At 34.5% G+C, this 21417-nt stretch overlaps 1 protein-coding gene across 4 annotated transcripts in view; it reads left to right on the top strand.

The window, feature by feature from the left end:
* LOC106550293 (copine-8) overlaps positions 1–21417 on the top strand; it is a 64331-nt gene that overhangs the window by 26095 nt on the left and 16819 nt on the right. For 2 of the 4 annotated variants that reach the window (XM_014068177.2, XM_087722178.1), the window contains exons 3-13: positions 1588–1634; positions 4509–4612; positions 7265–7304; positions 8020–8096; positions 8814–8879; positions 11524–11587; positions 12699–12802; positions 14503–14607; positions 17893–17934; positions 18928–19003; positions 20810–20863. In XM_014068177.2, coding sequence (XP_013923652.2) covers positions 1588–1634; positions 4509–4612; positions 7265–7304; positions 8020–8096; positions 8814–8879; positions 11524–11587; positions 12699–12802; positions 14503–14607; positions 17893–17934; positions 18928–19003; positions 20810–20863 — 779 coding nt within the window. Of the gene's footprint in view, positions 1–1587; positions 1635–4508; positions 4613–7264; positions 7305–8019; positions 8097–8813; positions 8880–11523; positions 11588–12698; positions 12803–14502; positions 14608–15283; positions 15346–17892; positions 17935–18927; positions 19004–20809; positions 20864–21417 lie in introns of those variants that run through there. The other 2 variants (XM_014068178.2, XM_087722179.1) reach the window with 2 other exon arrangements.

Here is a 21417-nt window from a genome sequence, read left to right as displayed (position 1 = left end):
GAACTGTGGAAAAAGAAATCATATGTTGTCCTGATTGTAATTGGAGCCCTTGGTGCAATACCCAAAGGGCTACCTCGCTATTTGGAAATTTTAAATTTATCAGACTTGAACATTTTGATTCTACAAAAAACCACCCTACTTGGAACAGCTTATATCCTTCGACATTACCTTAACACTTCCTAGGTCCTTGGTTAGGACTCGAGCTGTTGAACTACCAACTAGCCCCAAAGGCTGTGAATCTCATCAAAGATTAACCACGCAATAATAATAATGCAATAGCTCCTTTCAAAGCTTCTTCATGATAGGTTTTAGAAACAGAATATAAAAATCTTTAACTAATGCCTTCATAAAGTAGGTAAATTTTTTGGGAACTCTGTTTAGGAGACGTCAGATGTAATGGGCAGAATTGTATCTCAGGCTTTACTCCAAATAGTGAGCAAAGCCTGTTATTTCCAAAGCAGTTCAGACAATTGATATAATTTATGTAATTTGTTTCAATGTATGAAACAATAATACCCCATAATGATGCAGTTGTACAAATAACACATTTATAAAAAATATATTAAAATTAATTGCATCATTATGCAAATACTGTACATAAATATTTGCATAAATAATGTAAATTAATTGCATAAATATTGTACATTACAATGGTAGAATTTTAGATACCCCTTTTCCCAAATGTTCTGTTGAATTGAGATGTTACTGTGGGAATTTTAAAGCAAGATGTTGATCAGTTGAACACTATTTGAATGTAGTTTTGAGATAGGCTGTGTTTAGAGATACGAAAGCTTGGGGGAAAATGTAGATATTTTGTGCCCGTTTTTCCAAGGCCTATTTTGTCTTTTGTTTCCAAAAATTGATAAACTGGGCTATAAAACATTTTTTTTATTTTTAATATGTGACATTCAAGATGTTAAAAATAGAGATGCTTGTCAAGAGGCAAATCTCAGTAGAAGCATGAATTCTATTACACTCAGCCTTAAAATTAATATGCCCACTGTTTTCTTCTTTTTTTCTGTTGTACAGTAAAATATATTACATTTTTATAATAGGCAATAATTTTTATGGCTGACTGTAGTTGGACATATGTGGTGGGAAAGGGTAAAATAAAAAAGCCAAGATTATGACTTCCCCCTTTATCTCCCAGTGCAATGCACAAATATTGAACTTTGAATTTTTCTACAATAAAACTATTTCCCGTGAAACTTGGGGTGGGGACCTTGTTCTCTCTGTTTGCTCTTCCTTGGGGGAGGTATACAGCCTGTGTGTTGTATACTCAGATGTAAGTTAATAGGAATGGATTTCTGGTAAATTTGAGTCTTTTTAGTATACATTAAACGCTGACTCAGATGCCTGTTTTTTTTTAAATACAATTATCTGTTACATTTTTAAAAAAAATAAACAAACACCATATACAAATATTCAAATTCCAGATATTAATTCTAGTTCATTAGCTCTTAAATATAATTTGTGTTATATCGCTTTAAAATCTGCCTAATATTATAGCTTAAATATTAGTCTATACTGGAATATTAATTTACATACATTTGTGATATTGATTGCCTTTTTTTTTCTCTTCTGCAGTTTGTGTTTTGTATACCCAAGGGATGGGAAATAAAGAATGGAGAGAGGTAATGTTTTTTATATATATATATAGCAGTTGAGTACTGTCATATAAAAGTAATATGTACTGGTATGAGAATTTTTTGCTTTCTAAGAACTGGCAAGGACCAGCATAGCAAATCTATACATAAATGCTTTATTACAACTTCCCCAATAATATGCTATTGATTTGGGTTAAGTCTACTCTTCTAAGTTTTGCAAGCTGTTGTTGCCATGTAAATGTCTTGAATCCTTTATATTCAGTCTCTATCACTCAATTCAAATAAAAGACTCAAAATCTATGAAGTAGCATACCACCTTTGCCTTTTTTCCAAATGCTCTTCAACTAGTTGCAATGAGGTGTGGCCCTTTTCTTGTTGCTACCAAGTCCAGGCAAAACTCCAAGCAGGACTCCCACCAGGATATGATGCTCACTGCAGTTTGTGGTCCTGACAATTGGCTTGCTATTTGAAATAGCTGCCAATAGAACATAGAATCATAGGGCTGGAAGACACCTTGGGGGTCTTCTAGTCGAACTTGAGCAGGAAACCAGGAGATTAGCCATGCCAGCCAAATGGTTGTCCAATCTATTAGAGAAAACCTGCACAATTCCGGGTGGCAAGTTGCTTAATTGCTCTCACTGTCAGGAAATTTCTCCTTAGCCCTTAGCTGTATCTCTCTTTAAGCTTCCACCAATTACTTCTTGTCCTGGACTCTGGTGCTTTGGAGAATAAGTTAATCTCTTCTTTGGGACAAACCTGAAGAACTGGAAGATTATCACATCACACCTAGTGGATACAGTATTGCAAGTGTGAAGTCATTAGTGCAGCAAAAAGTGATACTATCACTTCATATGAAATTGATACTATTTCTCTTGTTGATGCAGCTCAGGACTGCATCAGCATTTTTAGCAGGTGCAGCACACTGCTGGCTCATATTTAAGGGGTAGTCCACTAGGACACCTAGATGTCTTCCGCACATACTACTTCTGAACCAGGTATCGCCTATTCTGTACCTGTGCATCTGGTTTTTCCTGCCTAAGTGCAGGACCATACATTTCTCACCATGAACTGCATCTTATTGGAAACAACCCAATACTCAAGTCTGTCAGGATCCTTCTGAATCTTGAATCTTATCTTCCAAAGTATTAGCTGTGTCCCCCATCCCCACCAGCTTGGTGTTCTTTGCAGATCTGGTACGTTTCCCTTCTATCCCCTCATCTAAATCATTCATGAAGATGTTTAAGAGTACTGGGCCCTTTTTGCGATTCCTTTCCTCCTACATCCCTTTTTTCCTATTCTGCCTTAGCATTTCCATTTATAAGCTAAAAGTGGGGTGGGGGGTGTCAATCTGCCTCTGGATGTTGGCACGTCCTTGAAAATGCAGGGTGTGGCTCAGTTATCATAGGCAGTTGGAGCACTAGCTTGTAGGCTTGTGAGTAAAGTTATCAGGATATGAGTGTATGAGGGAAGTAGAGGTGGGAAATATTTCTTTCTGGCAGCAAAGCACAGATCCCAGCCATTCCTCATCACTGGCTCTATTTATATATCCTATATAACAAGATTTGAGCATGAGGTTGAAAGCTGGAAAAAGTTAAGTATTGTATATGTTACCCTACCTTCAGATGCACTTGCCCAGGGGATGCAAAAGGTGTTCTTCTGGCACACCATACCCAGAAATGTCTTTGGACAATTTTGGCAGGCTCACCAATTGTGCCTAGAAGCTTCAGAATGCAACTGCTTGCTGACACAAAATATCCTGTTCAGCTGAATAACTTAAGAACTTATAGAATAAGTTCAACTTATTCTATTAAGTGCTGAACTGATTACTGATAGGTTTATGGGACTCATTTATTTGCTGTAAATGATTTGGGTCCGGGCTCTCCAGAAGGTAGAAATTACCCATGGTGCCTGGGAGGCAATGCTATAGATCTGAACCCCTAAAGAGATCAGAGAGTAGGAACCTAGACAATAACATTTCTCAAGCAGGAGATCCTATATTATTCTGGAAAAATGGTTGTCCAATCTCTTCTTGAAAACCTCAATCAATGAGCCACCAGAAGCTGTAGAGGCAAGCCGTTCCAATGTTTAATTGTTCTCAATGATAGGAAACTTCTCTTTAATTCTAGGTATAATAATTTTCCTTTGGATACGCTTCCATCCACTACTTCTTGTCCCTTCCTCAGTTTCTTTGGAGAATAACTTGACCTCCTATTCTCTGTGACAATCCTACAAATATTGAAAGACTGTTATCATGTCATGTCTAGTCCTTCTCTTTGTTAGACTAGAATTTCCTAGAAAGAAAAAAGGGAAGCGTTTTGCTTTCCTGTTTCATTCTGGATATGGGCTGAAAATCCTTCCAGTTTTGCTGACAAAAAAGGACTTTTTTCTCTCCCAGAAGAAGAGTAGGATATTTATGGAAATGATGTTATGCATATGAGTGTAGGAAGTGATTTTGTTTGTGTACATACTCTATATCCAAACATCTGTAGTGACTGCAGAGCCAAAAATCTTAACCTACTCATGGCTTATATAATAAAGTAGACTGGGAAAATGGCTTCTTAATGGAATCTGAGTGTATAACAAAAGCATAATTTGAAGCAAATTGGACTATGACTTTTTTATTATATCCCTTTGTAGTCAATTTTGGATTTATTAAGTAGAATAATAATAATAACATATTATATAGATCAGATATTCTGAGAATACTTATGTCTGTAAGGACTGAAAGTTTTTGTACCAGTACTTCATTTTAATTAATGTGTCTCATTTCTTCCTTTATCTCCTTTAAACTGGCCTACGATTTGTTCACATGTGTTCATATTTTTTAATTTGATATTTTTATTTGATGTGTGTACAGATATTTATATACTGATGCATTTTCTTTAAAATATTCTTTTATAGTTTGGAAGAACAGAAGTAATTGACAATACTTTGAACCCAGATTTTGTAAGAAAATTTATAATGGATTACTTTTTTGAGGAGAGACAAAACCTGCGATTTGATTTGTAAGTTTACTAATAAATTTGGATTTTGATAATATAAGTGAATTGATCTTTCATAATAGTACAGATAGATATTTCATCAGTAAACTACTTGCATTAGATCACATATTTTATTATAGCAGTTTAAATTGTAATGAAGTGCTGAATTGGTTTTGAAAAACACTGCAATAAAAACCATAAAGGTTTGAAGTGAGAGCTTGAAATAGAAAAAAAAAAAAAAAAAAAAACCATAAGTGAAAAAATATTTTCTAAAATCCTATTTTTCACTATTTTATAGTCTATTTCCAGGTTAAGACAGTGTAAAAACTGTCCTGTGCTGCAAGCAGGTCAGGATGTATCAATTTATCAGGAATTAACTTAAATAACAGCAGAAATTATTTCTTATATCTCTCAAAAATGTAGCAGATACATACATGAAATCATATTGACACAATCTGTTGTTTCTTCTGCCAGAAGATAAAGATAATTTAAGTAATGAGAGTCAGAAAAGAACTCCATGATCTTATTGCCCAATGCTTACACAGATTTGCAGAATTAAACTCAGAAAAATTTCCAATATATTTTTTTATAAAATCAGTTTTGGCAGAATATGTTTCCCAAATTGAAAAATTGAATACAATACCTAAAAAATATTTTATGGTTAAATAAGTATAAATAAGACTTGGAGTTTTTAATTATAACTTTGTATGAAAACTTAGTTTTAAATGTTCAAAAGCACATTCTATCTGCAGACTTTACTGGATTTTTTAAATTTTAACTTAAAAAAGCAGTTTAAGCATATTGATTTTGCTTAGACCTAAAAGCTCTTTTCATCCCAATAGTTTTATTGACATCAAAATAGTTTCAGGCTTGCTGCTCACCTAAAATAACAAACAAAACTTGAATTAGTTATTATCATAAGATATTCTCAATCACAAATCTTCTAAAATGTAGTACATGAGTTGGTTCATATTGGTAATTCAAACTACTATGTTACTTATAGTAGAGACTTTTCTCAATGTTTGCATTCTCATGTAAGGATTTCTTTCAGTTTCTGATTTATTCTGGTTATCTATGGTGAATGCTGTTAGTTCATGCTGCCTGCAGCATGTTCCTTTTTACATTATTTAAATAAGAATAACTAACAGCAAATTTCAACATGAGGCCATAAACTAGGTTTTGCTGTCATGTATCTTTGTTTATATGGTAAATCAAGAATGTAAGTTTGATGCCACATCATAATTTATAATTAGTTTTGCTTGATTACTTAAGAAAAACAAACAGAAATAAATTGATAATGATACCCAAGTACTGTTTACCAACATTTAATAGTATTATTTGAGGGGATCATGAAGGAGTCGCAGTGGCACAGTGGTTAGAGTGCAATAGTGCAGGCTACTTCTGCTGACAGCCAGCTGTCTGAAATTTGGCATTGATTGCTTTGCCATGAAGAGCCGTGGTGGTGCAGTGGTTAGAATAAAATATTGCAGGTTAATTCTGCTGATTGCCAACTGCAAGTAGGTGAGTAGTTCGAGTCTCACCAGGCTCGAGTTTGACTCGGTCTTCCATCCTCCTGAGGTCAGTAAAATGAGGACCCCGATTGTTGGGGGAAATATGCTGACTCTGTAAACCATATACACAGGGCTGTAAAGCACTGTGAAGTGGTATATAAGTCTTAAGTGCTTTGCTATTGTTATCTTGTTAATAGTGCCCACCATCTGGAGCAGAATTCCCCCAGTATTTCAAATTGCTCCATGCATCCTCTTCTTTAATCAAGACTTGAAAATCTGACTATTTCCAATAGGTGTCCAGTGAGGGAGAAGTCAGAATTTTATCTATGCATTTGTGTTTTAGTCCCTGGATTTTTAATATGTTTGGGTTTTTTGCTGTTTTGAAAGCTGTTGTTAACTTGTACACTGTCTAGAGTCACAAAAAGATGCATGGTTTATAAATAAACAATGTTTGTAAGTGACATATGCAATAAATTCTTCAGAGTGATATGCATATTTTTTGTAAATGTATATAAGCATTTTTCAATACAGATGTGCAATAAATACCACCTGTGGGCCGTATGTGGCCAGTGATCACCCCTCTCATACATAAAGAGCCCAGGCTCAATAGAATTTTGTTTTGTTTTGGCATTTTGAGGGGTAGTTGAGCAAAATGGGTGGCATAATATTTGTAGAGACAAATTTATAAGGCAACATTTTATCCCTTGTAAAATACTAAAAACTTGAGATCCTAACACCATCCAGGTTTTTTAAAGCTTTTATATTTTTTAATGCATTTCCAGTGATTTTGTAATAAAGTTGTGAAGCAACGCTTAAATAGATACTATAATCTTAGAAGAATACAAATCAGAAGACAAAAAATAACTTCATAATTATACCATTTATATTCTGTCAAATGCACTGGAATGCCAGTTAGAATCAGGGATTTCTGCTTACTTCCTATGTGTGCTATGCATGTTGTCTATCATTTTTTGTTTGTTGGCTGGTTTTCCATTTTGGAGATACATAATTGATTTAGCAAAGTTGAGCTAAACTTGAAAAGCAGTTTCCTCACGTAGTAGGTTTTATCTTGTTTATTGTCTCTCTATGCTAGCTTTAGAAAACAACTCCAAAATGTCCTTGAATATGTTTGCTTGAAAATATGAAATCTATCATTTCTTTATAGGTACGATGTTGATTCTAAGAGTCCAAACCTTTCAAAGCATGTAAGTGTGTTAATTTAATGTTACAAATTTATCCATACAATATTTTCTATTTGTCAATCTGAGAGCCAGTTGGATATAGTGATTAAGGCACCAGACTACAAATTAGTCTCAACTTAGGCACAAAGGTATCTGGGTAACTTTGAGTCAGTCATCCTCTCTCAGCTACACGAAGAAGACAATGATGAACCACTTCCAAAAATGTTGCCAAGATAACTTGCCCAGGCAGCCTCCAGGAGTCAATACTGAATGAAAACTGGAATGAAGTTCCCAAGAAAGTTTATGAGGTGGGGATGAAGTGAGATATTGGAGCAAGTATTTGTTTAAAGCTTGCCACTTTATGTGTCTTTTTAAAAAGCAGCTATACCTATTTTCTTTTCAGATAAAGTGTAGTAATATGTTCCATTCAAATTAGTAATATCTGTAGCAAATTTCATAAACATAGTTGGAAAGGATTGAGAGTAATGAGTATGTATGATGAGCTCTTGACTTACCTATGGTCATTCTGTACTCATAAACTAATTCTTGCATCCAGACATAATTTGTCACTCACTTCTTAAGTGATCCTGAGTGGCTTAATTTAATTATTCCTGATTATAATTTAATAACTAAATTGTTCATAAGTATTTCATTTCCTGTGCTGATCAATGTAGCGAATATAGATATAATTCTGCAGGTGGAACAAGGTCTAAGCTCCATAACTTTGTGTGATTTTCAGGATTTCTTGGGACAAGTGTTCTGTACATTAGGAGAGATCGTTGGATCACAAGGAAGCAGATTAGAAAAACCAGTTATGTAAGCATATTTTAATGATATAAATTTAGTAGCGCTATGTTGTTGCAAGCCCAATGTTGTTTCCATAATATTTTGATAATGTTTATTTGTTGTCACAATGTTGATCTGAAACTGATAGAACATTTTTAGCTCAGGATTGAACTGTAGAGTCCTTGGTGCTCTCTGAACTTGATGGTTTTCTTGCAGATGTTTTATTACCAAACTAGGCAACATCATCACTGAAAATAACCAAACTCAGGTAGCACCAAGGACTCCACTGATCTGAAATTACAGGTAATCATTATACCCCAACAAGGTCATTGTTTGAGATAATTGTTTTCTCACTCAAAAAGAGGGGACTTCTTCATTTCCAACCTGTAGATATAGAATTTCCTTCCAACATATGTATATATTGTTTCCTCTCCACTTAAATTCAATTGTTGAGTTGGTTTTGAATGTATGATACCTTTGTATTGATTTTTAAAATTATATTGTAAAATAGAACTGCCTGAAATACACTCACATGAAGAATTTAAATACCTTAAATGAAATCAAACATTTAAAAATATTTTCTGTTTGTCATATATTACCTACACATAGCATTATATAAATGTATATAATGTCAAAAGATCAGAAACCAGAGTACTTCTCCCTAGATAAAAAATACATTCCTATTGCTATGAAATAAGTGTTTTATATAAGTCCATGAATTGTAAAAATAAGATATCTGTTTGGCAGATCGAAACTTCCTTGGTGGAACCTGGCTGCCAAAGCAAAAATGGCTGATCGAAGTAGCCTGCAGAAGTGTGTATTTGTTGTTGGAGGGAGAGTAGCTGCTGCTGTCTTTTGGAATGACTATTGTTGCATACATTATGCTTTGGTTTGGCATTATACACTGTTGTGAGACTGTGTGTGATACCTTTATTTATTTATTACATTTATATATGCTGCCCATCTCATTCTGCAAAGTGACTCTGATACATATTGCTGCTTATAATGAATGCTTATAATTTATAGTCATTTATAGTGGCTTTTCAAGGGCTGTGCAGGTAGTCCTCATTTAGTGATTGACTCATTTAGTGCCCAATGGAATTGTAATCAAAAAGTAACTTTGCAGCCAGACCTTTGCAGATCTCAGTAGAGCAAAGGAGAGCTGAAGTACAGGTAGTCTCGGACTTTATGACCATTGGTACTTCTGGGTGTAGATTGTAACTTCCTTCGTTCACCAAATGAAGGGAGTTACAACCTGTGCCCAAAGGTATAGTCTTTGCAACAGCCCCATACACATGTAATTAAAATTTGGGTGCTTGACATTTGTGCCCCACTTAATCAAGCTGCAACTCACCCCACCTACTTATCTTTCTCCCATCTCAGCCACCCACCAGCATGCATAAAGTTGTTATGTATCTGGAGGCCTCACCATGCTCACTGGCTACTTCTTCCTACCTCATCACACCTGGGAAGCCAGCCCCTCTCACTGCCCCCCATGCCCTGGAGGCCTGGGCCTTGTCCCCACCCAATCACACCTGGCTCCATTTACGTTTGACTTTTTCTGCAGCTGTGGCTGGGTTCAGCCACTGCAAGGTTAGAAAGCTAGCAGTTGGGATCTTTGTGAAGGCTAAAAGGACACTTTCTACTCTTTAGCATCCAAAGAGATCACGTTCACTAGGTTTCTAGCTACACCTCCATTGGCTGGATGCGCCTGTTAGAAGCTGCAGAAAAAGACAATGTAAGTGGACCTGGTATGGTGAGGTGGGTAAAAGACACTGGTCTCCTCACCTGAAGTAGATTTCTGCATGCTGGTGGATCCTATAGTCAGCCAAGGCCTCCCAGCCCATGGCAAGTTTCCACACACCAGTAAGCGCTGGACTTCCCAGGTCTCCCCTACCTCCTGAAGTTGTTGAGTGAAGTCACGGTGTCTTATTTAACAACCACTTCACTCAACAACTGAGATTCCAATCCTAATTGTAGTAATAAATTAATTAAATCTATAAGATTATAAGCACAGTCTTATAATGACTGACTTGCCAGTCCCAATTGTGGTTGCTAAATGAAGACTATCTATACCGTAATGCCTAGCTTAATGCTTATATGTACTGGGCTCTTGCATGTTGTCAGCATGTAGAAAGTCTTTGTTGGCTATCTGTATTTGCATTTACTGCTTACCTGCCCATCCTTATTTCCTATGCTTTCGTGCTGCTTTTATGCAGCATGTTTTCATACGGTTGCAGTGTTTGTATATACAACTTATACACAGTGTACATAATAATCTCAATGCTGTTTTCCCTTGTTTACTGCCACATTGTAATCTTAATCTCAATTTGCCTGCGGCATGCTCCTCAATTTTGCTTTGTATATTTTCATAGGATGTTCTTCTCCGTTTTATTGTTGTTATTGCTTTTTTTGCTTGTTGTATGCTTGGGATATATCTGAAAGAAGGATTGGACTGAGTAGGGTGACTTGTGTTAATTTTCAGTTTTTGAATGGCACCCCTTTGTGCTGCTTACATCTCTTCTGAGACCACTGCTTATATTCAGTTGCCTTGTAGCCGTTATGATAATAGATTATATGGCAGAGTTACTGAAAATCTCTTCTCAGCCTTAACCACAGAAATGTCTTCGGACAGTGCTGGCTCAATGGCCTTGAAACGGAGATGAGCACCATCCCTATAGTCAGCAATGACTAGTGGAATAAAATCCTCAGGGACTCCTTTATCTTTACTTTTAATGTATCACACATCTGCTACACATGAGGATGTGTTGTGGTCATTCAAGTTCTCACATCTACTGTGAGTTAAGTGCATTACTATATTTATATATTTGCACTCTTCCTTAATTGAAGAACATTTTCTCTGACTCTGCTTTATGTGAGTAGGAAAGACTGTTTGGTGTAATCACATTATCATTACCTTTGGTTTTGGTTTTATTTAAAATTTTCTTTCATAGTAATTTGAATGTAAATAAAGCACTTCTGATATGTTAAACACAGTGTAAGTCGTGGACATTGTGAACAGTATTCAACCTAATACATCCTCCCACTTTTTAAAAAATTAGTTGTGTTGTTTATAAAGAAAAAAATCTTCACTTTAAAGAAAAGACACTTTGTACCCCCCAAAGCAAAAAAATTGGTAAATTAACATGCATTATTTCTCTGCCATATAAGGTGTGGACCTACCCTACTAAGTTTGCTTGCAACTTCTCTGTGAGCCTATCTTAGTTGATTAGCTTCAAATGCTCCTTTTTGAAGCCTGGAGAAAAAATTAAATTCAAGGAACTGTAGGTCACTATTGCATTGGCTTTCTGTTTTCTTTCCTATCCTTTCAACTAGGGAAAAAGTGCATGTGTTAGTACTATTGAACCGTGTATGAAAGAGTAAACAAGTGTGATAGAAATTCTATTTGGAAACTTTATATTTATATTTCAGTTACCTATATGATTTTTTTTAACAGAGGAATTCCTGGGAGGAAATGTGGTACCATAATATTGACAGCAGAGGAACTGAACTGTTGCCGGGTAAATTACATTTTTTGGTTCACTATGTAGCATGACCAGTCATTCTCTTATCAGCTCAACCTTACATGACAGGATTGTTGTAGGGAAAAGTAGAAGGAAGTTGCATGGTACACAGTTCCTTGAGCTAATAGATGAAAGGTAGGGAGTGAAGGAAAATGTTCTCTAATAGTTAACTGGAATCAATAAAAACACTTTCCCCTTTGACTACAATTCATTACAGAAGCAACCAATTCCCTAAAAAGATGATGGCTCTCTAAAATTGAAAAGATTCAAGAGAGGAGATTAGTAGAACAGGGGTGTCAAACTCAATTTCATTGAGGGCCACATCAGGTTCCTCTGGCAATGACAACGGTAATGGTAGGATGACCACTGGCTAGTTCAGTGAAGAAGGTTGCAACTTCAGATGCTTTTCTTAAATTAGAATTTTAGGGCATGTAGCAACATGTTCACTCCATTTTCAGTATCAAAACACTCCAATGTTTTCCTTCAACAATCTTTATTTCTGAGAATGAACAGGGAATATCATGATTCAGTTTATTATTTGCCAAGCTACTCAAAAAAGAGTTCTGAAATTCACTCTTGCCCCTCTCAGCTGCCATAGATTCAGAACCACTGACTCTGATATTTTATTTTATTTTTCCATCTCACTTGTAACTTTTCCCTCTTGCTGCTACCTTAAATTTTTCTGCTACAATTTTTATTATAATTAGTGTATTCTCTTAACATCTATTTCCATTCGTAGATGATACCACAGGAGAGCAAGATAAAAACTGAAAAAATAAAATGATACTTTCTAGTGTGGTAAAATGAGTATAATGGTATATATATATATAAAACTGATAGGAAGGAAAGGAATCATTTCTCCTCATTAGTAGTTTGGTAGTGAAAATAGTGGCCCTGGGCTTAAAATGTATGATACTATATCCATTTTAGTATTAAAAATCCAGGGAACTAATAAATGTTTTAAAGAACTTTTTTCTTTATTAACTTTATTGTTTATTCTAACTTTATTCTAAGCTATTAGAATATTTTTAAAAATGTGCATATTGTATGTAAATCGTCCTCCATGTGATTTATGAATTAATATTTCTATTATCCCTTTATTTTTTAGGAAGCTGTTTTGATGCAATTTTGTGCAAACAAATTAGACAAGAAAGATTTTTTTGGGAAATCTGATCCCTTCCTGGTATTTTTTCGTAGCAATGAAGATGGCAGGTAGATGTTTTCATTTGTTCTGCTAAATATTCAGTCTTCGCTGCTTTAATAGTGATTGCTGAATTATTTTAGTAGTCTATGAAAAGTTTCCTCTTACTTTCATAGCATTATCAGTTTTTCTTTATGGATCAGTATCCCTCTAAAATATCCATGTAAAAACATTGGTGTCCCAATGGACCACGACTTCAGTATGAGCAAGCAGTGTGCTGTAGCTGCCAAAAAAGTCAGTGCAGTCTTGGGCTGCATCCACTGAGGTATAGCATCAAGATAATGAGAAGTTATAATACCACTTTATACTACACTATTAAGGCCACACTTGGAATATTGTGCCCAGTTCTGATTATCACAATACAAAAAAAGATGCTAAGACTCTAGAAAATGTGCAGAGAAGAGCAACAAAAACAATAAATTATCTAGAGACTAAATCATATGATAGTATGATAGCTAGTATGTCTGGCCTATTAAAGAGAAGGATTAGGGGGACATGATAACTGTCTTCTAGTACTTGGGAGGCTTTCATAAAGAAGGGGGGATTGGCTTATTTGCCAAAGCAATAGAGAGCAGAACAAGAAGTAATGAGTAGAACCTTGTTCAAGAGAGATCCAATCTACAGGGCGGGGCATAACCTTTTCCTAGGGGGTCACAGCAACACTTGTAATAACAACACAAATAATTCATACACCATTCGAAAGCCCATCAAAAACTGAGTTTATTGACACGATTTAATAGTCAGTATGACCACCATTAGCCCTTCGAACAGCATTCAAACGAGGTGGATAAGAACACAACAAATCTTCAAACAGTTCCGTTCGATTTTCCAGATTTTCCAGGGCGGGGCATAACCTTTTCCTAGGGGGTCACAGCAAGATCGACAGCAGTTTACAACTTCCGCGACACCTCATTTTAAAGCCCATAAAAAACTGAATTGAATGAGCTATTAAATGTTAAATTTGTTTCGGTTGAAACTTTGAGAATGAATTTGGAAACTGTGTTGAAAAATCTGGAAAATCGAACGGAACTGTTTGAAGATTTGTTGTGTTCTTATCCACCTCGTTTGAATGCTGTTCGAAGGGCTAATGGTGGTCATACTGACTATTAAATCATGTCAATAAACTCAGTTTTTGATGGGCTTTCGAATGGTGTATGAATTATTTGTGTTGTTATTACAAGTGTTGCTGTGACCCCCTAGGAAAAGGTTATGCCCCGCCCTGTAGAAGCAATGAGAAATTAATTAATTAATGGAACAGCTTGCTTCCTGGAGTTGTGGGTGCTCTATCATTGGAGATTTTCAGAAATAGACTGGACAACCATTTGCCCAGAATGATATATCTCTTTCGATGGGCAGGGGATTGGATTAGAAGATTGCTGAGGTCATTTACAACCTTATAATTCTATGTTCTCTGTAATTTAAACTTGTTGATTATGAAAGAACATGTAATTCTCCAGTGATAAGTTATGATGTTAAGTAGAGGGAACAGTTGTTATTAGATACCATCTCCAAAGCTATAAAAAACATAAAGTTATCACAAACTTCTGCTCTGCGTGCTTTGACTTCTATTATATTTATCTTCTGCACTGATCATGGTTTTTTTAAATTTACAAATGTTCATTCAAACTATGAGACATCAGATCTTTCAGAATTTGTTCTCTGATGGCAGACACTGAATAAATACAAAGTAAAAAATACTTTTTTGTTTTAGTTTCACAATCTGCCACAAGACAGAAGTTATAAAGAACACTTTAAATCCAGTATGGCAGGCATTCAAAATATCAATCAGAGCACTTTGTAATGGAGATTATGACCGGTAAGTGAAGCCATTTTTGTTTAAATGTGTCAAAATTCTTATAAGATCATTCATGTTAGTTGAATCCTTTTAAAAACCTTTTAAAATCCTTTTATACATTTAGAATTCATAATAAATATTAATATTTTATTACATTAAATGTGAATGTTTGATGACCCAGTCTGAGGAACATGTTTACTTAGATGTAAACTCCAATAATCCCATATAATGTTATTAAGTTGCTGTTCATAAGACTACAGCCTAAATGAAATAGAGAACATTTTTTAGTACAACAATAGGCGCTATTCTTTCTACAGATGATTGACAAGCAGATAAAAAGCAAAATGCCAGGAAATAAGAAGTTACTGCTGCTAGTAAACTAAGATATTACTGCTCTGTGTTATTAAAAAGTAAACATTGATGATGATGCTTTCCTCAAGCCAAACTCTTTATTAAATTTTATGGAAATGTCTTCTTGCTTAAAATAGATTGGATAAAAATAAGACTAAGAAGCTTCAACAGAATACATGGTACTCTCATTCATTTCATAACCTCTATCATATCAAGAGATATGAATCTTGAATACATTCAGTGCTTCTTTTAAATAAACTCGATTTAGGTGATTGCCAACATTACTGATACAATCGCTACTTCAACTGATCTATCTTCTCTTCCCCCTTTGCCACCTTCAGTGTGAAACTTCAGGCTACATTATAAGCCACAGAATGGAGGAGGAAAGTTTCAGAGCAGTCTGTCAAGGTATTCTGAACTAAACCAAGTGAAGAAAAAATAGCATTTGCAGTTGACAAAATGAGTTACATGTTTGCATAGAAAATCTGCTGGCTTTCCTTTTCTTCATTTCACTGTCAGCATAAAGAAAGATAAATTAATTATAATATATTTTCAATGCAGAAATGCTGAATTATATAAATTAACCTTAATATTTTTTAAAACAATAACAACAAATACTTAGGAGACTTGTTTAGTCTCACATATATGCCAGACTTCTGATTCCTTAAAAAGACACAGCATTTTCACTAGCCAGTTTTCTTTGCTTTTCATGAATGCCATCCATTGATGGAATGCAAACTATTAATCTAGTGCACAAACAAAAATCACTAATTTGAAATTATGAGTTGTTTGTGTGCATTTTATGAGGTAATACTTATATCAATATTTATCTAGACAAGTACTAATTATTATAAATGATATTATTTAAATAGTCTAGTTTTTGCATGGAAATTAGTTGTGAGCCCCAACCAATTTTCAGGTGAAACAAAACTGAAAAAAGTTATATCTGTAATATAAAGCCGTTGATTTTGGAGATCTGATAGCAATGATTATTCTTAACAGACTTAATATATTGCTTAAAATATATTACTTTAAAGAAAATTGAGAAATACAATTTAACTTGCCATGAAATAAGCACTAAAATATTTCTTTTTGAAAGAAGGCACTTTAATTAAAATTATGGCTAAGTTCAAATTGACATGGACTAAAAAGAGTATTATTACCCAAAATGGTAATATATTCTATGATTTGAAATATATAGCTTTCTGCACCGTTAATTTGTGCTACTTTGAATGTTAAATTTATGGATAAATATGGTTAACCATATATATATATATAGACAACATTTAACATTAGTGACTCAAAGTAACTAGATGTAATTCCTCAGAAGCAGCTTCATTAATTTATTGTATATCTAAGCTGCCTTCCTCAGTAAATTCTGAAGAAAGCGACAATAAGTGACTCCAAATGATCTATTGATGTTTAAGAACCCAATCTGGACAAGCTGATAGGCTTCATCTGACTTGGAAATGAGAAAGAGGTAAAAGCAGTTTTTAAAAACATTGATTTCTTTATTCATGATGCAAATTCAATGAAACATTCCTTCAGGAAAACATTCTTTCATCTTATCAAAGTAATAGTAGTAGTATAGGCTACCTCTTATGAAGAGATCTGCAAAGCTAAGATCTTTATTAGAATTACAAGATGAATGTAATTTATAAACTGTGGCTTCCCATTAAGCAAGATAGTTAATGTTGTATGATATCCATTCTTGTGAATGATTGCTATCACGAAGAATTTGTTCCTGCCCCCGAAATATTTCTCTGAGAGTAGATCCAACATATTTCCAATAGAATGTTATTTTAGTATTTTCTAAAATATTATATGGATAGTTGTATATACTCTAGCAGCAGTATCTGCCTCTTTGCTACATCTGCCTGTCAGTCATCTATAGAATGAGAAGTTGGGATAACTGGACCTACCCTCAGAGAAATGTGTTTTTCAGGTAGGGAAAAATCTTAATTATTTTCATTTATATTTATAAAAAAATATTTTGTTTCATTACATTTATGTAGTTTTGATCATCTGCCATTTTTTTTACATTATATACCTGTAGATCCTTTTACATTCTACACATCTTGATAAGTCATAAAAATAGTAGAATGACTGCTAAAAGTTACCAAATAAATAAGAAGAGATATTGAATGCTTTGTGCCGATGGCTGACAATTTGGTTGTTCCTTATCCATGTATTAAGTTATTTGTTTAATTAAAAAGTTTAGTATTTTAGTTTTTTTCAAAATAAAATATGAAATATTTACAGTAGCTCATTTCTTCATGGCAATAAAATCTAATTTACATAAACCAGTTTGGGGGGTGGGGGGGATAGTTGTGTTAAAGCCAAGTGTTCATTAAATTTGTATTTATATCAGTCCAGTCAACTGATTTATGTAATTTATGTCATTTGCATCAGTTTACTTCAGTTATTTTTTAACATTTGTATTATATATATAACTTTATGTAAATTATGTGAATTACATAATTATATAAATGGTATAAATAGATGTAAATGACATATATTAAGGCAGTTGCCAAGATTGTTTTGAGAACAGTGGATTTTATTATTTGGAAATTAAATCTCTGAAATTCTGTCTGTTGTAATCTGAAATCTGCTGAAGATGAGTCTACAAAATTGAGGTTTTACTATATCTTCTTTGCTGTGGAATTTTATATTTGGCTACCCACTTTTGGAATATCACACAGGTTAAATAAGATTTATATTTTTCTCAGTCAAATAAAGAAAAATTGGCTAGAGTTTTGAGTAACTAGTTGGACTTCAAAGGTTTTTTATAATGATCTTAAAATTCAGTTGTACATCATCTTAATATTTGCTCTTGAAAGGATATCTTGAGACTTCTATAAATGAATTACGTTGCCCTTTAAATTTAAGCAAAATGATTGGCAGTGAAAGGACAGTTTAAATAATTTATAGAATATTTTCTTTATTTTTTTACAGAACAATTAAGGTAGAAGTGTATGATTGGGATAGAGATGGAAGGTAAGTGTTATCTGCACTTCACAAAATGTACAGACAATATAGCATTACTTATATATGGTAGCTGTATGGGAGTGTTATGAGGTTTCATTTATCAATTAATTTTACTGAAATCTGGAAATATGTGTATTAAGAGAAAAGACATGAATCTTAGCAACTCTTACTGCTTGCCGTTTCCTTACTTTTGGTATCATTTATACACACATACACAAATACAAACACACATGTACATACCCTGTACTTCTACACCGAGCATACTGGTTTATAGAAAAAATGCATTTGCCACTTCACTTTTCAGAGTCATGCTTTGCATTTTTATTTCTTCTAGCACATGTGACCCCAACCTTTGAGGCACCAGGGACCAGTTTCATGGAAGACAATTTTTCCACAGACCAGGGGGAGGTGGGAGATAATTTGGCTTTGCTCACTCACCCATCATTTATCTCCATTTGTGTGGCCCAGTTTCTAATAGGCCATGGACCCAGGGTTGGAGATCCTGGTTTTAGCAAACAAAGAAAAGTTAATTTTTGAAAAGTGCCTGATGTGATATTTTTATCAAGAATCAAACTCTTATTACTTTGATGCTTTTGACCCTTCTTTAAAGAAAAAATAGTGACTTAACAACCAAACGTTTGGCTCCTTCATTTAAGTATATATTCACTCCACAGCACTTTGCTTCCCTGTCCAATTAGTTGGCTATTCCCCAAGCTAAGCATTTTATGGGTCACTGCCTTAATTGTTTCTTGGTCAGCAGGCCTCTAAAATTCGTTACTTTAAACATTAACACTGCATTGCTATACAGAAACTTTAATTTCTGTTAACAGTGTGATGTTAGAGAAGATCAACTAGTGGCCAAGTGTAAACCATTGAGAATACGAACATTGCAAAGAGCTTGCTGTTATTATTAAATTTATAGAAATTTGAAATACTCAAATTGATGTCATTGTATTGCAATGCTTGGTTATACTGATGTGAATATTTCTTTGTTTTTTCTAGCCATGATTTTATTGGACAATTCACCACAAGCTATAGGGAATTGTCTAGAGGACAGTCACAGTTTAATGTATATGAGGTAAATTGAAAGAGTTATCTATCTATCTATCTATCTATCTATCTATCTATCTATCTTTCCTTATTTTAAGAAATTAATATTTATTACCTCAAACTTTTACTTAAAGTTTATTAGCGAAATTGAGAAAATGTAAAAACAGTCTTTGGAACCTGACTACTTTTTTCTTCTCCCGTTACTCAGGCATATTAATTTAACTACAAAGATAAATTTGTTCACTACAAAAAATCAGAATTTTATAGAATTAAAATTAATTTCTTTTTAAACCCTTTATACTTCACTAATTAAGACTTATTATTTAAAGTATGATGTATTATCCATTTAATTTTAAACCATAAGAATCTCTTAAATTCAGCATTATATATTGCTCTAATGTTAAATATAACAAGTACTTTTAAATGTCTACACCAGAGTCCCCCCAAAGTGGTCATTATCAATCCCCAGGACAATGGGGCTATCCATTGTTGGTTTGTTATTATTCTTTGCATTATTATTAGTTAAATACTATTTATTAAATTATTTTTATATAATAAACATTTGGAGTCGGGGAACAATCTAAAACTTCTTGAAGAAGTTTTCTTGTTGAAGAATTGGGGAGGGGGGTGGCCTATAGTTTGAGAGAAATGTTTGGGACAGTGTCCCTTTTTGTCTTGGAATTGCTCTTAACATCTGTCTCAATAATCAACAAGTGGTGAAAATCTACAGGTGAACTTCACAAAAATGTCCCAAAAGTGCTTTTTCCAAAAGGCAATTGGGCTTTCTTGATTTTTTCTTTGAAAACATTTTTCTTTTTTACCCAAGAAGCTTAGATGAATCTTGCTATTGTGCTACTATGAGTTACTAGTCAACCTATTTACATAGTACTAAGATTAAAATAGGAGGTAGCACAGAGTCAAAAACAGATTATGTAACAGATCTTATTAGTTGCATTCTTTGACAAAGTGATTAAATTAGTGGAACAGCAAAAGTTAGCAGCCAAGGAGCCGTAGCAAATTCATATTTGCTTTTGAAAACCTAGAAGTGTGTATAATGGATGTTAAAGGGATATACCGTATATACTCGAGTATAGGCCGACCCGAATATAAGCCGAGGCACCTAATTTTACCACAAAAAACTGGAAAAGTTATTGACTCGAGTATAAGCCTAGGGTGGGAAATGCAGCAGCTACCGGTAAATTTCAAAAATAAAAATAGATACCAATAATGTTTTTGAATATTTATTTCAAAGAAAAACAGTAAACTAGCGGTGTATTCAATGAAATACTTCACTCACCTCATGATGCTGATGTCCCGCTGTGATGATGATGTCCCGTGCAGCCGCGGGAGCGATGTCCCGCCTCCTATGACACACGGCACAGTGATTCCTATCATTGGATCACTGTACCAGAGGAGGTGGGACATCGCTATGTGGCTGCTTGCCATAACAAGGAGGAGGTGGGACATCGTTGCAGAGCGGCAGGAGGGGGAGGAAGGGGAATCGTAAGACAGCCCTGCATTACATTAGAACGTGAGGAGGGGGGATGGTGCGGTGCGCGCTGCGCGGCAAACTGACACAGAGGGAGGGGAAACTCACAGGGGCACTGGGCCATTCATGAGTGTCACCCAGCGGCATGGCCCCGCCCCTTTTTCTCCTCCATTTCGGGCAAATTTTTCACTGACTCGAGTATAAGCCGAGGCGGCTTTTTTCAGCCCAAAAAGTGGGCTGAAAAACTAGGCTTATACTCGAGTATATACAGTAGTTGAATTCTAAAAGTGTATGAAGCAAGAAAAAACTTGCATTAATATTGAATGTATTTTATTTACTTCCTAGGTAATAAATCCAAAGAAAAAAGCAAAAAAGAAAAAGTATGTTAATTCAGGAACAGTTAAGTGCTTGGTTTTTATTACTTTATTTCCATCCTTTGTATGTATCCTGAAGTAAGTCATGGGTCATCCAGATGTTCAGACTGGATTTGGCCTTTTTGTTCGCTTAACAAGTCCTTCCCAAGGACCTGGGATAGGCAGATATGGATGTTTTATGGTGTTACAGATATCATTGCAAGATGTAAGCTGTTCTGAGCAATTGTCTGGTGGTGAATTTGTCAGTATTATTATTTATTAAATTTGCTTGCCGCCCACACCTGCCAGAAGTGACCCAGGGCAGCTTACAACATTAAAATGAAAGCATAAATATATAAAATCATATTAAAATTATTGCAGTTAAATTCTGGAAGCATTTGCATAAGGAGCCTCCAAAATTTATCATCACTGTTTAAGATTGCTCAAAATATTAAAAATAGTGAATAGGACTTGGTCTGATACAGTTTTGAGATTTTCACTTAAGACTTAACATAGTCTGGTTAAAATGCTCAGAGATAAATATAAAGCCTGAATAATTTTCTGTTCTAGGAAATAGTGATTAAATTGTCAGTAATAAAA

The sequence above is a fragment of the Thamnophis sirtalis genome, unplaced genomic scaffold (genome assembly GCF_051295495.1).
Source record: "Thamnophis sirtalis isolate CommonGarterSnake01/CBP01778 unplaced genomic scaffold, rThaSir2_p1.2 scaffold_9, whole genome shotgun sequence".
In the NCBI taxonomy this organism is placed as follows: Eukaryota; Metazoa; Chordata; class Lepidosauria; order Squamata; family Natricidae; genus Thamnophis; species Thamnophis sirtalis.
Note: the sequence above shows the minus strand (reverse complement) of the source record. Positions and strands in the feature narration are given on the sequence as shown.